Source organism: Phodopus roborovskii, unplaced genomic scaffold, assembly GCF_943737965.1.
Source record: "Phodopus roborovskii unplaced genomic scaffold, PHOROB, whole genome shotgun sequence".
NCBI classification, from domain to species: Eukaryota; Metazoa; Chordata; class Mammalia; order Rodentia; family Cricetidae; genus Phodopus; species Phodopus roborovskii.
The window spans coordinates 33734607-33759342 of NW_026126416.1; the positions used below are offsets into that span (position 1 = coordinate 33734607).

General features: G+C 38.3%; 1 protein-coding gene and 1 pseudogene across 3 annotated transcripts in view; one reads left to right on the forward strand and one right to left on the reverse strand.

Moving 5' to 3' along the window:
* Window positions 1–24736, forward strand: part of Ino80 (INO80 complex ATPase subunit) — a 102148-nt gene that overhangs the window by 30340 nt on the left and 47072 nt on the right. For all 3 annotated transcript variants that reach the window (XM_051183661.1, XM_051183662.1, XM_051183663.1), the window contains 11 exons: window positions 6343–6402; window positions 7768–7910; window positions 9095–9179; window positions 10015–10132; window positions 11848–11933; window positions 13148–13315; window positions 13482–13615; window positions 14596–14663; window positions 16128–16221; window positions 17333–17504; window positions 20584–20724. In XM_051183661.1, coding sequence (XP_051039618.1) covers window positions 6343–6402; window positions 7768–7910; window positions 9095–9179; window positions 10015–10132; window positions 11848–11933; window positions 13148–13315; window positions 13482–13615; window positions 14596–14663; window positions 16128–16221; window positions 17333–17504; window positions 20584–20724 — 1269 coding nt within the window. The remainder of the gene's footprint in view (window positions 1–6342; window positions 6403–7767; window positions 7911–9094; window positions 9180–10014; window positions 10133–11847; window positions 11934–13147; window positions 13316–13481; window positions 13616–14595; window positions 14664–16127; window positions 16222–17332; window positions 17505–20583; window positions 20725–24736) is intronic.
* LOC127221618 (prefoldin subunit 4-like) lies at window positions 995–1437 on the reverse strand (annotated as a pseudogene).

The following is a 24736-nucleotide window of genomic DNA, read 5'->3' on the forward strand; positions in this document are numbered from 1 at the left end:
GTGGGTGCTGGAAATCAAACTCAACTGAGCCATCTCTTTAGCCCCCATATGTTTGTTTTGATACAGTCTTATGAGTCACAGGCTGTCCTCAGACTTGTTAAGTAGCCAGTGTAAGTGTATGCCACCATAGAAGGTTCATGTAGTGTTGGGAGTCAATCACAGGGTTTCATTCGTGCTAGACAATTACTCTGAACTGAAATACCTGCCCAGTCCTTTATATCTGTATTTATTTTGTTGGTTTGCTTTTGTTTTTTAGAGACAGAGTCATACTCTACCCCCATTATGTCAGGCTGTCTCAAAGCCCCACTATGTAGTCCAGGCTGGCTTTGAACTTGTAGGAAATTAGCCTGCTTCAGGTCCTAATTGGTGGGATTATAGGTGAACCTTGACATCTGGCTTTTTCATGTGGTTTTGTTGAGATACGGTCTGGTGTAACTTGGACTGCCTCTTAATTTGCGCACTACTCACTTTAGCTCCTTAAGAATATGAGATTGGCTTGATTGAGGTTTTTTATCATTATTGGGCATATGAAAAATGGAAATGGTTTATTTCTTTTTGGCTTTTCTTTTCAAATTATTGCTAGATACATGTTGAATACAATGTCAAAAAGTCCTTAATTTCTACCCAGCTACTGGAGTTTTGTGCAGCTCCTCCACTGTTCAAAAGATGGCAGTGTGGTATGACTTTAAATCTTCTTGTCTTTGCTTTAATGCCTAGAAGTGAGCTTTCAGGTGTGTAATATTCAATTTCTATCTTATTTGTTAATTGAACTTAATTTTTTTTTGACCGTTTAACTGGTTTTAATAACATGACATAAAGCCCCTAAAGTTGATAAAATCATTATGCAAAATACATAAATGAATACTGTCTTCTTTTAAAAATATAAAATAAATAAGCAAGACATGTGAAAATAGGCACATTTCCATTAATTAAATGAAAATTTTTTTAAAAAGAAAGTTTTCCTTTCGTTTCATTTGAAGAAGGGGGATTATCATTTAAGACAATATTCAAGTTTATTAAACAAGGTTAAAAAAAATATTATAAAATGTTCAGCTCTCATCCACCTCAAGGTTTATGTTGCTGCCAAATTTTGCATATAACCGCACTTTCAGGTCGGCTAAAACCCGCTGGATGGATGCCACTCTGGACTCTAGGGCATCGATCTCTTCTTGCAAATTTTTCTTTGCTTCTTCTAACATTTCCTGGGTTTCTTCTTGAGAGTGGCTAATGAAAACATCTCTGATCTGGTACGGGATCATGAAGGAGTTGTCATCTATCAGCATAATGTCATCACAAGCATCTTCTAAATTCTGGAGGTGTTTCTTCTTCACTTCTATCTCCTCCCTCAGTTCCGTGATCCGACTTGTTTATCTTTTGTTGGTCTTTGAAAATAACATTGACATCTTCTGCAGCCGCCTTCTTTATGATGGCCGCCATCTTGGACTCAATTGAACTTAATTTTAGCAGTAGTGTATGGGTGGTAAAATAGAATCTGTGGGCCATGTCTTAAGTGTTCCCTGTTAGATTTTCTATTCTAATTTTTTTATATTATAAAATACTTTTTTAAATTTAATTTTATATAAGAGTCCAATTAAATGAAAACAAACATTTATACACAATATTTGGGAATTTGGGCGTCGTTCTTTCCAAACTACTTCCTGCTGGTAAGGGGCGCTGTCTTGGGGGATTCGAAGAAGATTCAGATATCCTGGCTGTAGTCTGTATATATTATAAAATACTTATACCACAAAAATTACCATTTTACTAAGAGAGTGTATGTGTATATACTAGCCCTCTTAGTACTCAGGAGGTTAAAGCAGAAGGATTGCCACTAATTCAAGGACACCCCAATCTAAGTTGCACATTTCTGGCCAGGCTGGACTACATAGCAAGACTCTGTCTCAAAAAGTGAAAATAGTCTTATAAAAACTACCTTATTCAGGGTAGGTCGGATGGCCCAAGGAGTGGAGACCTTGCCACCAGGCCTGGGGACCTGGATTCAGCCCTCATCACCAGATGGTAGAGGACAGATCCAAATTCTGCATGTTCTTTGATTTCTGCCTGTGCTCTGTGGCACATGAGTTTGTACACATGCATATATGCACATTCACATACATGTAAAATAAGTGTAATAAACCTTCTTGTGTAACCATGAAGTGTATGGTTTAGCGGTTTAAGTACATTCACAGTGGGGTGTGACCTTTACTGCTCTCATCCCTACTGTCTTCACCATACCCTAGACGCCCTGTCCGTGCCAGGAGGCAAAGACAGGTGGATTTGTGAGTTTGAGGTCAGCTTAGTTTAGAGTGGACAGCCAGGGCTACACAGAGAAACCCTGTCTTAAAAAAAAAAAAAAAAAACAAAAAAAAACAAAAAACCCACCATATGTCCATTAAGCAGTAATTCTCTATTCTCCTTTGCCTTCAGCCTCTGGAAAACACAAATCTCCTTTGTTTATTTGTTTGTTTTTTAATCTGCTTTGGTGTTTGGGGACTGGAATTACAGACAGATGAGAGTTAAATGGGTGCTGGGAATTGAACCTGGGTCCTCTGAAATAGTAGTCAGTGCTCTTAACTGCTAGCCTTCTCTCCAGCCCCCAAATCTGCTTTCTATAGATAATTTTATTTGCTAAATACTTCTATAACTGGAAACTATATATAGTATGTGGCCTTACATTTTTGTTTCTTTCATATGGCATAAACCGTCTTCAGGTTCATCCATTTTGTAACATATCAATATCAATGCTTCATTTTATTTTGGTAGCTGAGGATTCCTTTGTGTGTTTCATTTTGGCTCCTGCTCATCTATTGATGGATTTTTTAAGGGTGGTTTTCACCTTTTAGCTGCACTCAGCCCCAGTGCTATAAACACTTTTTGTACACTTTTGTTTGAACTTGTGTCCTATTTTCATTATGTTAGGGCATATGCCTGAATTGATTTGCTGGGTTATACTATAGACCTGGTTATTGAGAAGCCCACTATTTTTATGTGGTCTGTGAGCCATAGATTGAACAGTTTTAAATTATTGATTAGAAAATACTTCATAATATAGGATATGCATTCAGATATGTATCTTTTAATCCAACCACACTTTTATATATTTATGGATTCATTTATACTCTCAAACAGCATAGTTGTTTTGACAGAGACCATATGGACTATAAAACTTAGAATTTACAAAAGATTTGCTGACTCTGGCTAGTGTCATTATTTTTTTTTTTCTCTTTTTTCTCCCCGTGGCCGGGTTTCTCTGTGTAGCTTTGGAGGCTATCCTGGAACTCCACCACTATCACCGCCCTTCAATCATTGTTTTTATTGTCATTTCTCTTAGATTGTTGAAAACATATTTACTTCTCTATTAGATAGATGTTCTACTCAGGTTTATAGTTAGAGTATATGAGATCCATAGATCTGTGACATCTGGAAACTCAGTATATTTGGTTTGTCTGGAAAATGTGTATGGTTCTGAGCATGATCTCTTCCCCAGTTTCTTTATTTTTCTCATAAAATGTGATTTGCATTCTTAAGTAGTTATTTGCATCTTCATTCTTTCATTTTTTTGTCTTCCCCTGCTTTATTGTTTCTATTCTCTGCTTCTAAACTTCTTTTGGGTGTTGGTAATCTTCATCTTTATGAATATTCCAGTTTGAGGCTATCACTGGTTTCTAACTATCTATGGCTTTAGTTATCCAGAGTGTTCTGTTGTTTGTTTGTTTGAGACAGAGTCTCACAGTGTAGCTCTGGTTGCCCTAGAACTCACAGAGATCCACTTGCCTCTACTTTCCAAGTATGGGATCAAGAGAGTGTGCCACCATGCCTGGCATCTAGAGCATTGATGTGTCACATGTTAAAATTATATCTAACTTCCATTGAAGTTCTTTGTGTTTGAGAATTGTAGGTGTTCTACAGTTGTTCAGTTTAGTATTCTGTTTATTGATAGGTCAGGAAATCAAGTAGAGGTTAGAAGAGGATATTGAATTCCTTGAAATGAGAGTTGCAGGTGGTTGTGAACCACCATGTGGGTGCTAGGAACTGAAAATGGATCAAGAACAACAAGTGCCCTATGCAAGGCTCTGTAGCCTAGACAAGCCTTGGCTTCATGAGTATTAGGATTACAGGCGTGTAGTTTTGCATGCATAGGACTTCAGTGTGTGTCTGAGAGAGAGTGTGGGAGGGAGGGAGGGTGAGAGGTTAAGGAATTGCTTTTCTCCTTACACTTTGGCTTTGAATTCATGTGGTGAGATTTGAGGGGCAAGCACTTTTATCTACTGAGCCATCTCACTGGCTGCCAGTTTATTTTTTAGTAGAAAACCTAGAGAAAGCACTGTTCATGCTTTTTTTTTAATTAGAAAAAAAAACTTATTTTACATATCTTTCTCAGTTCCCTCTCCTTTCCATGCTCCCCCACCCATCCCCCATCCCATCCCCTTTCTGCTCCCCAGGGAGGGTGAGGCCTTCCAAGGGGCATCCTCAAAGTCTGTCATATCATTTAGAGCAGGGCCTAAGCCCTCCCCCATATGTCTAGGCTGAGAGAATGTCCCTCTATGGGGAATGGGCTCCCAAAGTCCATTTGTACACTAGGGATAAATACTGATCCACTACCAGATGTCCCATAGACTGCACAGGCCTCCTAACTGACACCCACGTTCAGGGGACCTGTGCAGTTCAGATTTGGTCCTATGCTTGTTTCCCAGCTGTCAGTCTGGAGTTCATGAGCTTCCTCTTGTTCAGATCAGCTGATTCTGTGGATTTCTCCAGCCTGGTCTTGACCCCTTTGCTCATCACTCCTCTCTCTCTGCAACTGGATTCCAGGAAGTACTTACTATATATTCTAATGATATCTATTTGATGACCTCAAACTCTTTCTTCTGCCTCAGCCTGCTCAGTCTTGGGATTACAGGCATTCATTATCACACACCTGGACATTTTACCATTAGTAAAAGCCTAATCCTTCTCATTTTCTCAGTCTTTGGGTTTGTTTCTATAATTTTTCATGTTGTTTTTCATTGTTATCTTTTCCTATGTTTGGTTATTATTGCTTAATCCTGTGTCAGATTATATAGTACAAATTTCTACAGATAATTGTAGATGTTGTACTCTTTTCTTCCACATGGGATTTATATATGTATTTGAGGGCAGGGAAAGTTGATTTGTTTTTAAAATACTATCATTTTAGCCCAGGCTGGCCTCAGATTCATTCTATAATTGAGACCATGGCCTGGCCTCAAGCAGTCTACCACCTGAGCTGTATACTCATTTCTTATTTATTTATTTAATGACTTACTTATTAGTTTTTCTCTACTAGTGTTGTCGTCCCTCTGGCACATAAGTAATTCAGTCTTTACTTAATTAGGGCATGAGATTATTCAAGGATTTTACTAGTCATGCATAATCTTGAGTTATAGTTTAGTTGTTTTAGTTATAGTTGTTGGATTTTTTTTATTCTTATCCTTACATCTCTTTTTTTTATCCTTAGCCCTGTATCTCTTTTTTAAATTTTTTTTTATTTTTAGATTTATTAATTTCATTTTACTTTGTTTTGGTTTAGTTTTAGCTTTTTGAGATAGGGTTTGTTTGTATGGCTGTCCTGGAACTAACTGTTAACCAGGCTGGTCTCAAACTCAAGAGATCCTCCTGCCTCTGCCTCCTGAGTGCTAGGATTAAAGGTGTGTCCCACAACTACCCGGTTATTATTATTATTTTATATGTGTTTTACCTGAGTGTATATGTGTAGCCTCAGAGGTCAGAAGAGATCATTGGATTCCTTGGAATTGGGAGTTGTAGATGGTTGTGAGCCACCTGTGGGTGCTGGGAATCGAATGTAATTCCTCCGAAATAGTAAGAAGTGCTCTTAACCATGGAATTGTCTCTCTAGCTTCCCTACATCTCTCTCTCCCTTCTTTAAAAAAAAAAAAAAAAAAATATATATATATATATATAGCAGATATATATATCTGCTAAGCCTCTTATTTTCTCAGCTGGAACTTTTGGAATGTATCAGTGCTGCATAGAGAAAGTACCACATGCTATTAGGTTTTACCATTCTTTCTGGTCCTTTCTGTTTGTTCAGTAGGAAAATGAATCAAACAATTCCCTTTGCCAGGTGATGGTTGAGCACACCTTTAATCCCAGCACTTTGGAGGCAGAGACAGTTGGATCTCTGTGAGTTTGAGGCCAGCCTGGTCTACAGAACAAGTTCCAGGACAGCTATGGCTGTTACACAGCCATACACAATTTTTGTCTTAAAAAAAAAATGCCCTTTTTATTAGTTTTTTAAAAATCATTCAGAATAACATTATTTATTCTCAAATAAAGTAATGTATATATTGATCCATTTTCCAGGTGCTACCATATTGGGGAAATCCTCATGATAGAAAAGTCATACGGAGATTCTGGAGTCAGGTAACTTCAGTCTTTGTCTCTGTCCTTGTCTCTTTCTCTCTCTACCTCCCTCCCCCTCTCCCTCCCTCCCTCCACCTCCTCTCCCTCTTCCTTTCTCTCCACTCTTTCAATTCTCTTTGATTTGAATAAGTCTTCGTGTGTGTGTGTGTGTGTGTGTGTGTGTGTGTGTGTGTGTGTGTTTAAGACTGCGTTTCTTTGTGTAACAGTCCTGGCTGTCCTGGAACTCGCTCTGTAGGCCAGGCTGGCCTCAAATTCACAGAGATCCACCTGCCTCTGCCTCCCGAGTGCTGGGGACTAATGTATATAAAATCTATAGTACATTTCTGGAGATGGGGCAAATGTATTTTCTTTAGATACATTGTTTTTCCTGTATAGGCAATTGTTCTTACAGTCTAGTATGAAGTGACCTTTTTTCTTTAAGATTTACTTTTAAAAAAAAATTATGTGTATGTGTGCGAGTTTGCATGAGTATATGTGTACCACAAACATGCAAGATCCTGAAGAGACCAGAGGAGAAGCCGTTAGATACTCTGGAGCGTGATCAGCAAAGGTTTTAACCACTGAGCCATCTCTTCAGTCTCATCTTCTCTTTTCTTTCATTCACTGGGTAGTAGTTGTTACTCTGTTTATAAAACGAGATGCTTTAAAGACCTTGGACATTGGCAGTTTACCTCACTGCACATAGATGGGAGAACGTTTACTCTTGATCTTTTAATTCATACTTTATTTCCTTTTTTAAGACAAGATCTCACTATGTAGCCCTAGCTGGAATTAAACATGATGTAGGCCATGCTTATTTCCTTTTTTAAAACAAGATCTCACTATGTAGCCCTAGCTGGAATTAAACATGATGTAGGCCATGCTGGCCTCAGAATCAGAGATCCTTCTACCTCTGCCTCACCAATGCTGGGATTAAAGGTTGCACTACTACACTAGGCTTCCTTCATTACCTTATGGAGAATAGTTGCTTGGTTTTTCAAAACAGGGTTTCTCTGTAGCTTTGGATCCTATCCTGGAACTTGCTCTGTAGTCCAGGCTGGCCATGAATTCACAGAGATAAACTTGTCTCTGCCTCCTGAGTGCTGGGATTAAAGGCATGCACCACCACTGCCTGGCTTATATTGAATTGTTATTTGGACTGGAGAGATGGCTTACTGAGTACTAAGCAAATTTGATGATGTATGTTTAGTCCCTGGAGCCAACAGTGGAAGGAAAGAGGCAAGTCTGGAAAATTGTCCTTTGATTTCCACATCTTATGTGCTTACTCATATTTGTGCGTGCACACACACACACACACACACACACACTAAAAATGTTTGACTTTTCTACATATCATCTTCCATATTTTCCCTCTTACAATTGTAGAAGACCTTGTACACTCAGGATGCCCCCTTCCATGTGGTCATCACTAGCTACCAGCTGGTAGTACAGGATGTCAAGTATTTCCAGCGGGTCAAGTGGCAATACATGGTACTGGATGAAGCTCAGGCACTGAAAAGTAGTTCCAGGTAACATGCATATTGAAAACTAGCTTTCATGGGTGGGAGTCTACATACAGAATCAGCAAAGGCCAGAAATTTCAGAATGTAACATAGCATGGTCTATGCCTCAGTAGTTTGCCTGACCAGAATGTAGAAATTCTCCTTTGTGTATTTTTCTTTGAGACCCAAATATGCTTAGAGTATGTAGGTTTTTTTCCCCCATCAATCTTAATCTCAGTTGTGAATTTTGTTAAGGAAAATTCTATAGGAGAAAGAATCTTGGCCTTTCCTCTAAGGGATTATTTTATACAAGAGCTCCAAGCAGCAAGTAGAATATTACTCCAGGGGGACTAGAGAGATTATTATCTCTTCGTTTTTCCAGGCAGGGTTTCTCTGTAGCTTTGGAGCCTGTCCTGGAACTCCATCTGTAGACTAGGCTGGCCTTGATCTCACAGAGATCCACCTGCCTCTGCCTCCCGAATGCTGTGATTAAAGGTGCAAACCACCACCGCCCGTCAAGATTATCTTTTTTTTAAATCACTTTCCCCCAGTCTTTTTTATTGTAAGTTACATGTGTAATGTGATTCCCAAACTGAAATAGAATAGTACTTAGAGCTATATAATTTTACTTGGTGCTATTCAGCATTGGATTTGCTGTGTTTCTCTCGATGAATCTGCAAGACTTCCTTTTAGAGGTCCATGTAATAGGCAAATGGAAAGTCCTAACTTATGGAGGATTGTTCATGTACTCATTGAGGGAAGACCTGCCTGGCTAAGAGGAATAAAGATTTGAGTTATGTCCATCCCTTCTTCTGTTGCTCTACCAGATGAGCTGGGAAGGCACAGATTAATAGTTTTGACACTTTTTGTTTCAAATAAATGGTTTCTAAGTAGATGCCTTATATTTTCTTTCTTTTTCTTAAAGGCAAGAATAGCAGGAGACTATAAAGCTAGAAGGTCAAAGGTCACCCATGTTACCTATTTGAGGGATTTATTTTTTCTAAGTATTGATAACGTTGGTATTGATGAGTCTCAGTTCTGCTTGGATTTTTGTATTCATCCTCATTAAAATATATTTTTATAGTGTTCATGATACAGTATGTGGATTCTTAAATGTTGTTTCAAAAGCATTATTAGTAATATTGGATCTTAGGATAATTGTAAAAATGTTTATCGCCAACTCTGAATTTGTAACTCATTTTTTTGAACAGTGTCCGTTGGAAGATTCTCTTACAATTCCAGTGTCGTAATCGGCTTTTGTTAACTGGAACCCCCATTCAGAATACCATGGCAGAGGTAGGCACTAGTCAAGGTCACAGTTTATATCTTCTTAAGACAACTGTACCCATGCTGTACTCCTGCAATTCTGTATAAATTTTATTCACCACTGTAGAATTGAATTGTAGCTTCCTAAGTATCTTGTAGGCAACATTCTTATTTCCTTACTACTTATTAATTACAGTATCCCTTCTTGTTTCTTTAATAAATATTGAGCACATTAGGAAGTGTTGCCCATCCAATATGGATAAGTTTTCACTCTAGAATTGGAAGGTAATATTCTCTAACTCTGAGGGACTCCATTCTTTCTTTAGAATTGATCATACTTTACATTTTGTATACAATACATCCACTTTTAACAGCTGCTTGTTTTTTCTTATGCAGTATGGAAACAGTCATAAATAGGGTAGAAATAAATGAATCTGGCTTTGTTCACACAAAACTTTATTCTTGAAAACACATAGTCAACCAGATAACCTCACAGGCTGTAATTGTCTGGCTCTTTCTCTAGGGTTTTTGTGGTAGATAGTTATGCTACCACAAAACTGTTCATTTGTGGTATCAGCTGTTTGACTGTCATCTTTAAAACTGTCATCTGTACTACTACTACAAAAGCTAAGCAGTGTTTGTATTATTAAGCTTTTAGTTTTCGATTAATTGAAGAGTCACAATTTTTCATTACAGCACCTAATGGTATAGAGTTCATTGAGCAAGCCTTTGGATGGATTCCTTTATTCTGTCTGTTTCACATACATGTATTCATTTGTTACTTCATTCTTCAAACTTTAATACATAGCCACATAGCATCATTTTATGACACTGTATCTATTTAATATTTTACCTTTGTTTCAAGCTCTGGGCTCTGCTACATTTTATTATGCCAACATTATTTGATTCACATGAAGAATTTAATGAATGGTTTTCAAAGGACATTGAAAGTCATGCTGAAAACAAATCTGCTATTGATGAGAGTAAGTACTACTATCATGGCTTTTCTTATTGTGTGTGGAATTCTGAGATTAAACCAGATTTCACACTACAGTCTAGACTAGTCTGAAATTTGCTATGTAGTCTGGCCTCAAACTTAGATATTTACAGTTTCAATTTCCCAAGTGCTAGGATTACAGGTGTGAGCCACCACACCTGGCTCTGAACTTTGTTTTCAGCCTTTAGCGTGGGCAACTGTGTACTTAGGATTTCTTTGTTTTTTTCTTTTAATTTTACTTATTATTGGGTGGGAAGGTGCATGCTATAATGAACCTGTGAAGGTCAGAGGGCAACTTTGGAGTCATTCTCTTCTTTGTTTTGCCTTTGTATGTGTTGTGGGGATCAAACTCAGGTCACTAGGCTTGCTTGTCAAGCATCTTCACGCACTGAGCCATTTTATGAGCCCTAGTATTTGTTTCTGTTGCAAACATTTTTAACCTTGTTTGTCAATAGTTTTGTACTATTTGCCTAATATTAAGAACATGCCAAGTTGCTTATTATGTAGACACAACTTGACATCTACTAATTGTAAGAAAAATTAAGTAGGGTCTGGAGAGATGTCTCAGTAATCAAGAGCACTGGCTAATACTCCAGAGGAGTTTGATTCTCAGTATCCACATGGCAACTCCAAGCTGTATGTAACTTTAGTCATTTGGGTTATGACTGCATGTACACAGGGTGCTCAGATTTGCATGTAGTAAAATAAATTCTTTCAGTGATTTTAAGTGCTGTTTGTTTTTGACATTTCTTTAAAGTTAGTTTTGGGGAAATGCTGTGTGCTAGATTGCCTTCTGTTGTAGTTTGGGGAGGAAGGATTTATTTGGGCTATATATCCCAGCACCATTATAGAAGTTAGAACAGGAGTAGAAGCAGAGAACTTAAAGCAGGAACTGAAGCAGAGACCATGGAAGAAGACTGCCTTCTGGCTTGCTTCCATGAGTTATTTGTCCTCTTTATTGTATTATGTAGGACCACCTGCCCAGGGGTGGCACCTCCCACAGTTGGCTGGCTCCCCCTAAATAATCAATTATTAATCCAGAAAACGCAGCCAGGTATAGTGGTGAACACATTTAATTTCATCATTTGGGAAGCAGAGGCAGGCAGATTTCTGAGTTTGGGGCCAGGCTGGTCTAATGAATGAGTTCCAGGACAGGCAGGGCTGCATATGAAACCCTGTCTGGGGGAGGGGGGAGAGGGAGGCGCGCGCGCGCGCACACACACACACACACACACACACACACACACACACACACGGGAGGGAGGGAGGGAAGGAGGGAGGGAGGGAGGGAGGGAGGGAGGGAGGGAGGGAGGGAGGGAGGGAGAAAAGAAAAGAAAAACCCCTACAGGCTTCCCCATAGTCAAGTCTGATAGGAAAGAATTCTTCAGTTGAAGTTTTCTCTTCCCAGGTGACTTTACATTGTGTCAAGTTGACAAAAAATAATTAGTTCACATGGGGAGTTTCTTCTGGCTTTCATTATAGCTTTGTGAAAACCTCATTGATATAGTATTCCAGATATACTCTGAAAGTATTTTCTAATGTAATAGAGTCTATACAAGATGCTTGTTTTTCTACCTTGGAAGTTTCATTCATTCAGAAAATCATTGAGCATTTAGAGGGTTTGTTAGGGAGGAACATGATGTTTGTTTTGACTGTCTTAAATCAGTGTACACTGTATTATTTGTGGACTTCCTGTTTCAGATCAACTCTCCCGATTACACATGATATTGAAGCCATTTATGCTGAGAAGAATTAAAAAAGATGTAGAAAATGAATTGTCTGACAAGGTAAGAAATAAAATCTTATTGTTAATGCGTTTGGACTTCAGGTGGTACCCACTTAGGGTTCTTGTCAGGAAATTTTCCTGGTATATATTTAGTTGAAAGATACTCAGTTTGATTGAAGATTGAAATCTTTGAACTTGAGTGGTCATAGGGGACCTGAGCAAGACAAGTAATACCTTTTTTTTTAAACCCCCCACCTGTCCCCCACGTTTTTGTACACGTCTTACACTGTAAGCTAGGGTTGTCTGGAACTCATGTAGTATAACGTAACTGCAAACTCTGAAAAATCCTCCTGCCTTATCCTGTTGACTACCTGTTGAGATTATATGTATGAGCTATCATGCCTGGCTATGCTTTTATTAATGGAGAATTTGAAACATTACAAAAATAGAATTGACTCCAGTTGAACCCATGATACAGAATTAGCAGTGATCAGCTCATGGCCCTTCCTAACCTTTGGTATATTGTAAAATAAATCTTAAAATTATTTTATTTAAAAATAGTTTTTTGTGGGTTGGAGAGATGGTTCTGTGTATGGGTAAGACCACTGGCTACTCTTTAGGAGGTCCTGGGTTCCATTCCCAGAAACCACATGGCAGTTTACAACTATCTGTAACTCTAGTTCCAGAGGATCCAACACCCTTACAGAATGTATACAGGTGAAACACTAGTGCACATTAAATAAATAAATCTTTTTTAAAGGTTCCTTGCATATATCTCAATGATTTTATTTTCCTTTGAGATAAGGTCTCACTGTAGCCCAGGCTGAGGCCAGCCCCAGAGCACAGAGATTCTCTTGCTTCTGCCTCCCAGGTACTGGGCCTGATCATGCACCATTATGCCCTGTAGATTTGGTCTTTTAAAATCAGTATTATTATCTTTGATCAAGTGAATGAATAGTAATACTATTAACCAATTTAGTAAGTTGTAGATGAGGTCTATTTCCCTTTGATGCACCACATATGTGCTTGTTGTAGACTGAGTAGTCCTTTTACAGTTGGTACTTGAAAATATCAACGTGGGATATCTGGAAATAAGTTTTTGTAAATTAATGTGAAGGGTGATAGTTGGTGTTATTAAAAATGGAAAAAGGATTCAGAGAGGACACCTGTGTGTGTAATAAGAGAAGTGGGTCACGAAAACATCGTTTCATTTAAGTGTATACTGATTTTTTACCAATAGGAATATTTTTGTTGATCTTTTTCTTTTCTTTTAAGATTGAGATTCTAATGTACTGCCAATTGACCAGCCGACAAAAGCTCTTATATCAGGCACTAAAAAATAAAATTTCAATTGAGGACTTACTTCAGTCTTCTATGGGCTCTACTCAGCAAGCACAGACTACCACCAGCAGCCTCATGAATCTTGTCATGCAGTTCAGGAAGGTAAGGCTTAGGTTGTCTGTTTTGATGTTTTTATTAACCGACTTCGTGAAGAGGGCTCAAGGCTCGATGCCAGGTAGACCACTAGAGATGAAAATGGGAAGGTAAATATTCATGAAATTTAACATCCAGCAATGATGTTTGTAAATGACATTTCCCTTCATCTTAGGTGTGTAATCATCCAGAGTTATTTGAACGGCAAGAAACTTGGTCTCCATTTCATATTTCCCTAAAGCCATATGAAATTTCAAAGTTTATCTATCGTCATGGACAGATCAGGGTCTTCAACCATTCACGAGATAGGTGAGCAAATACTGATATCTGTTGATGCTGAGTGCTTTTATAATTTGGCTCAATGGGCATGGTTATTATTTAGTAGTGCTAGGCCTTATGCTTAAGAAGATGACCTATTATAGAGCTATAGCCTTACTGGAGTAGATAAATTCAGTGCTGAATGTGTGAGTTTCTAATAAAGAGATATTTAAACAAATAGCGAACAGTTATTGAGAGCTGTTGTGATAGGAGTTGGAGCACTAACTTTTAAGGCTTCCATTAGATGGCCGTAAATGTCCTAACTATGTCTATTAACTTTCTGAATCAGGAATGTGTATCTGTGTACAAATGTGTATTTGCACCAAAAGCAAACAGCAAATTTACTAAAATCACCCTGGTATATTTGTTATGTTAAAGTGACTTAGAGTCACACTTAACTGTAGAACTGAATTTTTTTGTTTTTTTAGTATATTTACTCTCTTGATAACAGTCTGCAATAATAAATTTGGTAAAGTTGAATTAGTCGTTAAACTAATATTTAGTGTGTGATCTATTTTATACCTCTCTAAGTTAGGATAGTTCAGGATTCCAGACATTTTATTGTGCTCTTAAATGGATATATGTATGCCAGAATTTGAAAGTGGTGGATTTTGAAAGTTCAAAGCTTTGTTATAAAAATCTTCATGAACATGACCTAATGAAACTAAAATTGAAGCTCATTTAACAGGTTTGAGCAAGAGAAACAGATCAGAGTTGTACTTTTTGTTTAGGCTAGAATTGAGAGTCTGTGACATGAGGAGAGATTTACATTATCAGGAGAGATTTCATTGTCATAACAGTTTTGTATTTTCTGATATTTGTGTCATGATTTGCATAGTAATATGGCAAGAAACTTCTTACATATAGAAATAGTATTAAAAGGTTTTCCTTAATTTGGAGCTCCCAGTTTAGTTAACTTTCCAGTGTTTGTACTCCCTTCTTCAAATTTATTTTAATTACTTGCTTTATAGGTGGTTAAAGGTTCTTCTTTCTCCATTTGCACCAGACTATATCCAGCAGTCTCTCTTCCACAGAAAAGGTAGGAGTTTTGATCTTTAGAAGTGTTTGGGATTTACCAGGATGTTCTTTGTTTTGCCTGTGACTGTTTAGTCTTTTTGTGTGTGACTGTAGTGTGGTTTTGACTTTTATTTTCTAATGTCTTGATAAACTAATAAGTTAGTGGCTAGGGAGGTAGCTTAGACTATGGAACATTAGCCTTTCTCACACTAGTGTGAGGGCTAGTGTTTAGATCCCTAGAACCCAGGTAAATGCTGGATGGGTGTTTTAGTCCTCCTGTAACCCTAGCACATAAGTTGGAGAGACAAGAACCCGAAAGCAACTGGCTAATTAGTCAAATCAGTGAGTAGTACCATGTTCAGCCAGAGACTTTGCCTCAGTAAATAGAAAGGGACCAAGGAAGATGCCTGAGATTAACTTCTGACCTTTGCACATGTACTTGCCTACACTCTGTGAACTTGTATATATACATGCTTGCATACCATACCACTCACAAACAAATGAAAGGCAAAAATTTACAAGTTAGTCATCTTCATCTATAATTTCTGTAATTTTTATTTTATTTTATTTGTTTTTTCAAGACTGGGTTTATCTACATAGCCCTGGCTGTCCTGAAACTCCCTGTGTACAAGAGGTTGGCCTTTAACTGAGTGATCTTCCTGCCTCTGCCTCCCATGTTCTGGGATCAAAGGCATGTTTCACTATGCAGATCTAGTTTCTGTCATTTATAGATATAACAGGAAACAGTACAAAATAGTCATAGTGAGTTTCTATCTTCATTTTATACCTCCCTGTCTTTTAGAAATTTCTCATCCTTAAAGCCAGGTCCAGTGGTCTCAGTACACAGGAGATAGAAGCCATGGATTTGAGGCCAGTCTGGCATAGCATGAGAACTTCTTTAAGGCTGGGCATGGTAAAGTGCTTGCCTAACATGCACAAAGTTCTTGGTTCAGTCCCTAGCACCAAATAAACCAGGCTTGGTGGCACATACCTGTAATCCCTTTGTTCAGGAGTTAGGAAGGTCAGAAGTTCAAAGTCATCCTTGAACATAACAACAAATTTGAGACTACCCTAGCTATATGAGAACTTGTCTCAAAATAGAGAATTTTTTTTGACTTGAAATTTGTTGCCATTAATGCTTTTTATTAGTCAGAATTCCTTCTTCCTTGTTCTAAGCTGCTTGACCTTGAGCATTGTCCAAAATATTTAGGCGAAAGTTCAGAACCTTTCTCTTCTGTTCTGTCCTTTCCATTTTTTTCAAATCATAGAAACTAACCAAAGGCCAAAAGCCCCAAACTGATGAGCTATCTCCACTCCATCCTGTATGTGCTATAACAGGTACGGCTTCTGTCTGTGGCTATAGTTAGTATACAAATATGATATTCTGGCTAGATCAGAATCTTTACAATTTGTACGATTAAACAGGTCAGCAGGCTTAGTTGAGTTGATTTGCTGGCAGGCTCAGCATTGTTCTTTGATTTTCCAGGTATTAATGAAGGAAGCTGTTTTTCTTTCCTTCGATTTATTGATGTCTCGCCAGCAGAAATGGCAAATCTCATGCTTCAGGGACTTTTGGCCAGGTGAGTAGTTTGCTTACTGTTTGATAGGATAGAAGAACTGGAAATAGGGACAAAAATGAAATAATATGAGATTAAATATTTAATATTACACCTTTCAAGCCCCCCCCCCATAGTAGTTTTTTGTGAGCTAAGAATGGTGGTGGTGCATGCCTATAATCTCAGCCTTTTTGCAGGCTGAGGCAAGGGGTTCTGGTGTTGGAAGCAGCCTAGAAACCTTGACCCACTCCCTAATAAAAAAGAATTATTATAATCTCTTTTCCGCGTGCATGTGTGTGTGCATGTAGGTGCATATAGATATGCTTGCTACTACCTCAAGCATTCTGGGAAATTTAACTGTGTATTTTTATTCTTTACAAAATGGCTTTCACTGACTTTATTATGTTTTTTTTTTTTTTTTACAATGTGTTTAATATATATATTTTTAATGTTCATTGGCGTTTTGCCTGCGTGTATGTCTGTGTTAGGGTGTCATATCCCTGAGTCTGGAGTTACAGATAGTTGTAAGCTTTCATGTGGATGCTGGGAATTGAACCTGGGTCCTTTGGAAGAGCCTATGTTCTTAACTTATGAGACATCTCTCCAGCCCCTATTATATTGTTTTAATGTAATAGGTAACTCATTAGGAATGACTGTCTTCCTGATAGGATGGTTATTATGGTAAAAGTTTTTTGTGTGTTTGGTTTTATTTGTTTGTTTGGTTTGGTTTGGTTTCTTGAGAAGGGTTTCTCTGTGTTGCTTTGGAGCCTGTCCCGGAACTTGATCTGTAGACCAGGCTGGTCTCAAACTCACAGAGATCTGTCTGCCTTTGCCTCCCAGCACTGGCTTCAGTAAGAATTTTTGAAGTTGAGATAAATTTTTCTTAATATTTTTCATATTTATTTGCTTTTTATTATAGCTGTATAGAGCATTTTATGTTAAAAACATCAATCATATCAAGGAATATATAGAACAAAAGTATGTAATGGCTTTGTTTGAAAGTAAGAAAGAATTGTTTCCAAAATGCTCAAGATTTACAAATGGTGTGTGATAATGTGGGTTAGGTCCTTGTTGTGAACCACCAAATTGCCTGTGAGCACTGAGTAAGCATATATTTGTCTGTGGTTTGTTTCAGGTGGTTAGCTCTTTTCCTGTCTCTGAAAGCCTCCTACAGGCTTCATCAGCTACGCTTTTGGGGAGAGTCAGACAGGGAATGCCATCAGAGATATCTGAGAAATAAGGATTTTCTTCTTGGAGTTGATTTTCCACTTTCCTTCCCTAACCTTTGTAGCTGCCCTTTGTTAAAGGTAAGCCATTATCTGTGCATAATTGTCTACTTAGTGCCTTAACTTCCCTTTTCTTTGCATTGGTAAAAGAAATGTTAAATGGTATCCTCAAGAACCCCAGTGTTCAGCTGGGCGGAGGTGGCACATGCCTTTAATCCCAGTACTGGGTACTGAGGAGGCAGAGGCAGGTGAGTCTCTGTGGGTTTGAGGCCAGCCTAGTCTCCAGAGTGAGTTCCAGGACAGCCAGAATTGTTATACAGAGAAACCATCTCTCAAAAAACAAAAGCAAGCAATCCTAGTGTTCTGAGGGGATGTATCATGTATTGAATTACATATATATTGTGTGTGTATTTTCCTGTGTAAATGTTTCTTATATAACTTTGTTACAGTGAAGAACTGCTTGGCTTGGTCTCTTTTACTTTTCCCTTTATCCTTTATATTATGTATATGGGAATTTTGCCAGCCTGTATATCTTTGCAGCTTGGGAGGCTGAGGCAAACGGAAAGTTCAGAGCCAGCTTGGGTAACATAGTGAGATCCTGTCTCCAAATAATAAAAAGAAGCGCCCCCCCTTTTTTTTTTTTTTTTTTTTTTTTTTTTGCTGTTGTTATGGCATACCATTTGCCCAGTTTTGGTTTTGCTTAGGAATTACTTTGTTGATATCCAGGTAATATCCAGATAATAAAAATGTATGAAGCACTTTGTATCTGAGGGTTTTAAAATTTGATCATGACTGGCAATAATGTGCTAGCTGTTCCTGATGGGCAGATGTCAATAATTTCAATACTTTGCAGGTAGAGACAGGAGTTCAGTGTGTCCACTTTTATATAGTGAATGAGGCCAGCCTATGCTACTTGAGACCCTGTCTCAACAAAGAAAAAAAAGTTATACAAGTGTCTGATAAATATGTACATATATAGCAAAATTTGAATGTATAAACTTGTAGGAGAAAATATTGGTTATATCTCTATATACAGTTCGCCTTTATTTCTTTCTCATCCTCTTCCCCCACCTCCGCACCCTCTTTCTCTTCCTTTTCTTCCTGGTGGGTGTATGTTTAAGGCAAGTCCAGATTCAGTGGGAGACATTGGCTCAGGGGAAAAGGTTCTTTCCACCCAGACTGAGAACCAGAGTTTAATCCAAAGAACCTGAGTATAATCCCCAGGACCCACATGATAGAAGGGAAGAACTAAATCTAACAAGTTGTCCGTCACTCACACACAAAGATAAATAATATTTAATTGCAAAAACAGCAATATAGAGAATAGTTGAGGAGTTTCAGGCTCTGGCATATACCTAGCCACACATATATTTATCAGACATACAGATAGACTGATTGTGTGATAGGTAAGTAGGTAGATATGATAGAATAGCACTTTCTTGGCCTCTTAATGAATTCAGATACATATTCAGTGTAGGATAAAAGTAAGTTTTACTTTTATTGTTAGATCTATTAGGGAAAGGCAGAGGAAGAAACTTCCCACTGTTTGTATTTGGTCATGCCCATGGGAAACCCAGGGAAAGTAAAGGTTGCTTCAATTATCAATGTAGCTCTATTAGTGTGTATCCTGAGAGTGCTTCCCAAGGATTGTTTTGTTAGGTGGTAATGTGTATTGAAGAGCATATAAATCTTGTAAATATGGATTTAAAAAAAAAATCTTTTACTTAAAGACTAAACCTAGAATTACAAGAAATATATTTTGAGGCAAAAACCTTTTTTTGAGCTATATCCCATTAAAGACCTTGGCAGAAATGGTAATTGTCAGAAAGCAAGTATTGTTATTGAATGTCACTAGTACATTAATACTTACTGTCTTTGGCAACAGATGTCATGGTAATCATTTCCTTAGCCTTTTTTTTTTTTTTTTTTTTTTTGAGACAGGGTTTCTCTGTGTAGCTGTGGAGTCTGTCTAGTCACTCTTTAGACTAGTCTGGCCTCTAACAGAGATCCCCCCTGCCTCTGCCTCCCTAGTGCTAGTGCTGGGTATTTTGCCTGCATATTTATTTGTCTATGCACCAAATGTGTCTATGGTACCTGAGGAGGCCAGGAGAAAGTGTTGGATCCCCTGGATTTGGAGTTAGAGATAGTATGAGCTATTGTGTGGGTATTAGGAATCTAACCTAGATCTTCTAGAATACCAACAAGTGCTGTTAGCCATCCCTTAGGCCTCAATTAACTTTTTTTTTTTTTTTTTTTTTTTTTTTTAACTTCAAAGTCACAGTGTTTCTCTGTGTAGTCCTGGCTTCCTGGAACTTTGCTCTGTAGACCAGGCTAGCTTCAAATTCACAGAGATCCTCCTGCCTCTGCCTCCCAAGTGCTGGGATTGGTTAAAGGCATTTGACAGCACTACCCAGCCTTAATTAACATTTTTAGTTGATTGTCTGATGGAGGCTAAAGAGAGATTGTTTCCTGTTCATGAACATTTGTATTCCTGTCTCTGTGTGAATGGGGGGGGGCAGAATGGTGGTGCATTTCTGTAATCTTCACCACTTAAGACAGTAACAGGAGGGTTGCCACAAGCTTAATTGCCAGCCTGATCTACCTAGTGAGTTATGTAGGCCAGATAGTTTGCATAGTGCAACTTTGTCTCAAAAAAAAAAAAAAAAAAAAAAGTGTTGGCATGTCTTTAATTTCAGTGTTCAGGAAGCAGAGGCAGGAGAGGATCTCGGTGAATTGAAGATCTTTGTAGAGAATTCTGAGCCATCAAAGGCTACATAATATGACACTATCTCAAAGAGAACCAACTTTTCTAGAACACGACATTGTGGGCACCCGATTCTATCTATATTGTCTTAAGGGAAAATTAGAAGAAGCTAGTTTTTATTGTTATGGTTTGAGTTTGCATCCCTAGTCATAACAAACCAACTATCCACCTAGCACACATAGTATTTTGTCTGAAATATCTTCTGGAAGTGGAATTAGAAATGACACTTGATTTTGTATGCTAAGATCACATGGGCCTCAACTATGTATTACATATTTCGTTCTGATTAATGATTATTTAGAATTAATAGTATTGGCCAGGAAAAAAGTTGAATGTTCAGTATGAGACTTTTTCTGGTTTTCTTTATTAACCCTATATATGTATTTTTCTTTTTAGTCTCTTGTTTTTAGCAGCCATTGTAAAGCAGTCAGTGGTTACTCAGACCAGGTCGTCCATCAACGGAGATCAGCTACCTCCTCACTTCGTTGCTGCCTGCTCACTGAGCTGCCATCTTTTTTGTGTGTGGCCAGTCCACGAGTAAGTGCCACAGGAGGAAAGAAATAAAACAGATAATACTGTTTAAAAAAAAAAAAAAAAAAAAAAAGACACAGTACTTAAGGGGTAGTTTCTAAGCTATTTAGATCTTGAAAACTTACCAATTATAGTTTGTAAAAAGAAAAGAGCTGGGCATGGGCCCAGGACATGGGAGGCTTGTAAGTTCAAGATAAGACTGAATTACATAGTAAGACATACTTCCAAAAAAATTTAAAAGCAAGAAAATTCCATGATCCTGTCCTTCCCAAGACAGTACTTCCTCACCTTGAAATGTATAGATTTGAGAATTAATATATGTTGGGTGATTGCTACTTTTGATTAAATCAGAGGCTATAAACTGTAATATGGGACAAACCATCTGTCAGAAGATCAGTTTCCAGCAGTAGGCCCAGGAAAAAAGGAAGCCATTTGTGACCTGCTTTGAGGGTTTTTGTTGTTGTTGTTGTCTTTTGTTTTTTAAGATTGTCATAGGATGGTGGCTCAGTTAGTAGAAGAGTTCATCTGGCCTTCCTTATCTGAGGACAGTCACTCCAGGGTCAGGCAGTTCCCCAGTCTGGTGTTTCCTCACTCCTTCAACAGTCTTGCCTGGACTGTGGTGCCCAGATGTGCTCCATCTAAACAGTGGCTGCTACATCTTACCATTCAGTAGTTACTCTTTTTTTTCTAGGGGTATGGTGGTAGTTGTGATGTTTTTATTGTGGTTTCAACTTTGAGTATCTGTCTGTATCTTCCCATACCCTGTTTGTCCAAACAGTTCTCCAAGATTGCTGACAAACAGCTCTGAGAGGCTTCCTTTGGTTCACTAGATAGAGTACTCTGCCTCCCTCTTCTACTTCCTTTCTTTTCCTCATTGGTCACAGCCAGACAAGAATTCTCCCTACTCCATAAAGAAGTATGTGAAAGGAGAAAGGCAGAGTAGTGATGTGACAAAACAAAGAACACGTTTCTGTTTTCCCAACTAGCTGTTTTCTTCTGCTCCTGCGACAATAGCGTTAGCTAAGGAGCCCTTTCCCTTTTGTGTTACCTTGTTCCTCCACTCTCTATTTCACAGTTCTGTCCAAAAAAGGAACTCTAAAGTCTTCATTGCACACATTTGTTTGCCATTATTTTTATCAGTTTGCGTACTTTATTAACCATACTAAAACAGAATCTGACAAAGGGCCTAAAGAAAGATGAAGAATAGAAATGAAGTACTGAGTCCCATGGACTACTGCCCACCTAGATTTCTGTCTACTGGTCCTGTGCTGTTTGAGTGTAATTTCCATGCCACTTTTGGCTTTGCTATATATTTATGGAAAAGTATTTTGAATCTGTATGTATCCTGTTCCTCCAGAGCATTCTTAGGACTGACGTTATAAAAAAAGTAACTAAAGCCAGGTACTGTGTAGAAAGCAGTCTTCAGGCTTCACTATTGCATGGTTGATTTCATTCTCTTTTAACCTGATCTCTGTACTAAGCTCTTAAGTGAGGAGGCTTAGGTTTCTGGGAGAGGAATGCCAAAACTTTATTCCTAGTATGCCATAGAGCAAATAAAAGCCACTAAATCATTATGTATGTAAAATTGTCTTTATACACATAAGATATATTTGTTACCTCTCAAGACTTCCTAAATCTCTATGACCTACTGTACTCTAAAACATTCTTCCCAAAATTAGAAATTTAAACCAACAAAAATATGAACATCAGACCTGGGCTGAAGCATAGTGGCTTACATCTCTATCATTCTAGCATTGGTTGGTTAAGGCAAGTTAGTTGTAAGTTCAAGTCAAGCCTTGTCTCACAAGGGAAGGAGGAGAGAAAAGAAAACTCAAGTGTTTTTTTTTTTTTACAGAGGCTAGACAGAAGTCTGAACTGCCATGGCTGTTGGTACACTTTCTCTAGAGAATAATAAGTGTCACTTGGAGGGAGTTGTGATTACTGTAAATGTGTGGTGATCTTCAGGGAATAGTAGAAAACTCACCACCCTCTTTTCCTATGCAAGTCTCGTTCCTCATATTTGTAGTTTTTCTCGTGTAGCATGTGCTGAACATGAAAATAGGAGTAATTGAGGATGTGAGAATTTTAATCGTGTCTGAATATTTAATTCACACATAACTAGGCTTCACCTTTCATATCAGTCCTAGGGACTGGTATTTCATGAGGTACCTTTCATTCTGCTGATCGTAAACATTTGGTGAGGAAAGAGAAATTGATTTCCTTGGAACCTTGACTGGCCTGCCATTGATAGAAGTCATTTCATTGGTGTGTGTTCTGGGGTGACTTCCATTGAGGAAGGAGCTGTTTATCAATAGCTGAGAAATAGTTCTACAAGGTTAGCAGTAAGAAAGATCCTGGGCAGTCATCTCACCAAAACCCAGAAATGTTTGGAGCAGTCATGCTCCCATAGCCAGGGCAGGAATACACTTGTCAGGAAGGACGCCCTAAATGCCTGATGAAGCAACTCCTCCAACTACAGTAATTTAGGTCAGTGAAGCAAAGCATGGGATTGGCATATGAGAGTTGCAAGTGGTACAACCTTTTGACATTGTGATACGATGCTGTCATGTACAACAGATTGGTTTATTAGCTATCTGAATGCACCTGGCCTGCAAGCACAGGTTGGATATGCCTGGCCTAGATGCAGGATGCTTTTTCATTTGTAGGGAGGGAAGGATGGTATGTTATGCCTCATTGCTGCGCTTTCTACACCATCAGGATTTGCAGAATGAGTGCAAGCTATCTAGGATGGAGCTAACTTACAAGCAGGATTTATTCTAAGTAGAAATGAACCTTTTTGCTCTTTTGGACCTTCAAAGTATACAGCTCACACATTTAGACTATGATATTCTATAATATTCCATGTATATATCTTGAGCCAGGAATCATCTCCGAAGCTTATCAAAAACTATGAGAGAGAGAGAGAGAGAGAGGAGAGAGAGAGAGAGAGAGAGAGGAGAGAGAGAGAGAGAATCGTGTCTTGGGTTCAATTCATGGTAAATTGGTCATTACTAATCACTCTAGTTCCAAGGGATCTGACCCCTCTTTGATCTCCATGGGTATCAGGCACACATGTAATGGATATTTAGCACTAGACTTGGAAGGATGTCAGCAGCATTGAAAGTTTATAACTGAAAACAGTTTGCTTTTAAAACGATTAGGAGTTCCTATATACAACAAGTCCTTAGCAGGAGAGCATTCTGCCTGTGTCACTGATCTTGCATTGTCCTTCATTCTGAGTATCTAGTTTCTGACTTTCCATTTTGAAATTGTGGCCCAGTGATTCCAGTTTGTTTTGAGTTTGATTGTGTTTCTGTTTTGTAACTAGAAAATAAGGTGAAGCTAAAGGGATTGTCTTTACAAGTAGAATATTCCAGTATTACTCACCACTGTCCAGTATGGGTGGCTCAAGCCTGTAATCCCATAATTCAGGAAGCTAAGAGAGGAGGATTATGAGTTCCAGGATAGTTGAACTACACGAGAGACCTGCCTCACAACAAAAAGGGGTAGTGGGGGTAGCTTTGTAGAAGAGTTCTTACCTAACATGAGCAAGTTCCTAGGTTCAATCCCCATTCAAGGATAGTGATGTAGTCAGGAGGGAAAATGGAGTGTTTTACACATTCAGGAGTTCATGCTGTTCGAACATTTGTAGAACCTTCCCCTAAGGTTGAGCCGCTGATTTAATTATTTTTATGGAAGTACAGTTGTTAGAAATTTTGAGGCAATGTGACTTCCATCCTACATGAGAGAGGTCTGCTCTGGCTCTAAGTCTGCTGGATTGCCAAGTAGGTAAACTATCAGAGGAAGAGAGAGAGTGTGTGTTTTTATAATCCTGCTCTGTATTTCCATCTTTATAAGTATCCATGGAAAAGTAAAGTGAACAAAAAGGAAAAACAATAACAAAAACATTCAGGAGGAAACAAAAGTAGTAAGACTTCCTAGTACTTGTATGCATAAACTTGTTTAACCCTGAGCTCTAGGCTCTTTGCTGTGGCCTTAGGTAGTTTTGCAACTGAAC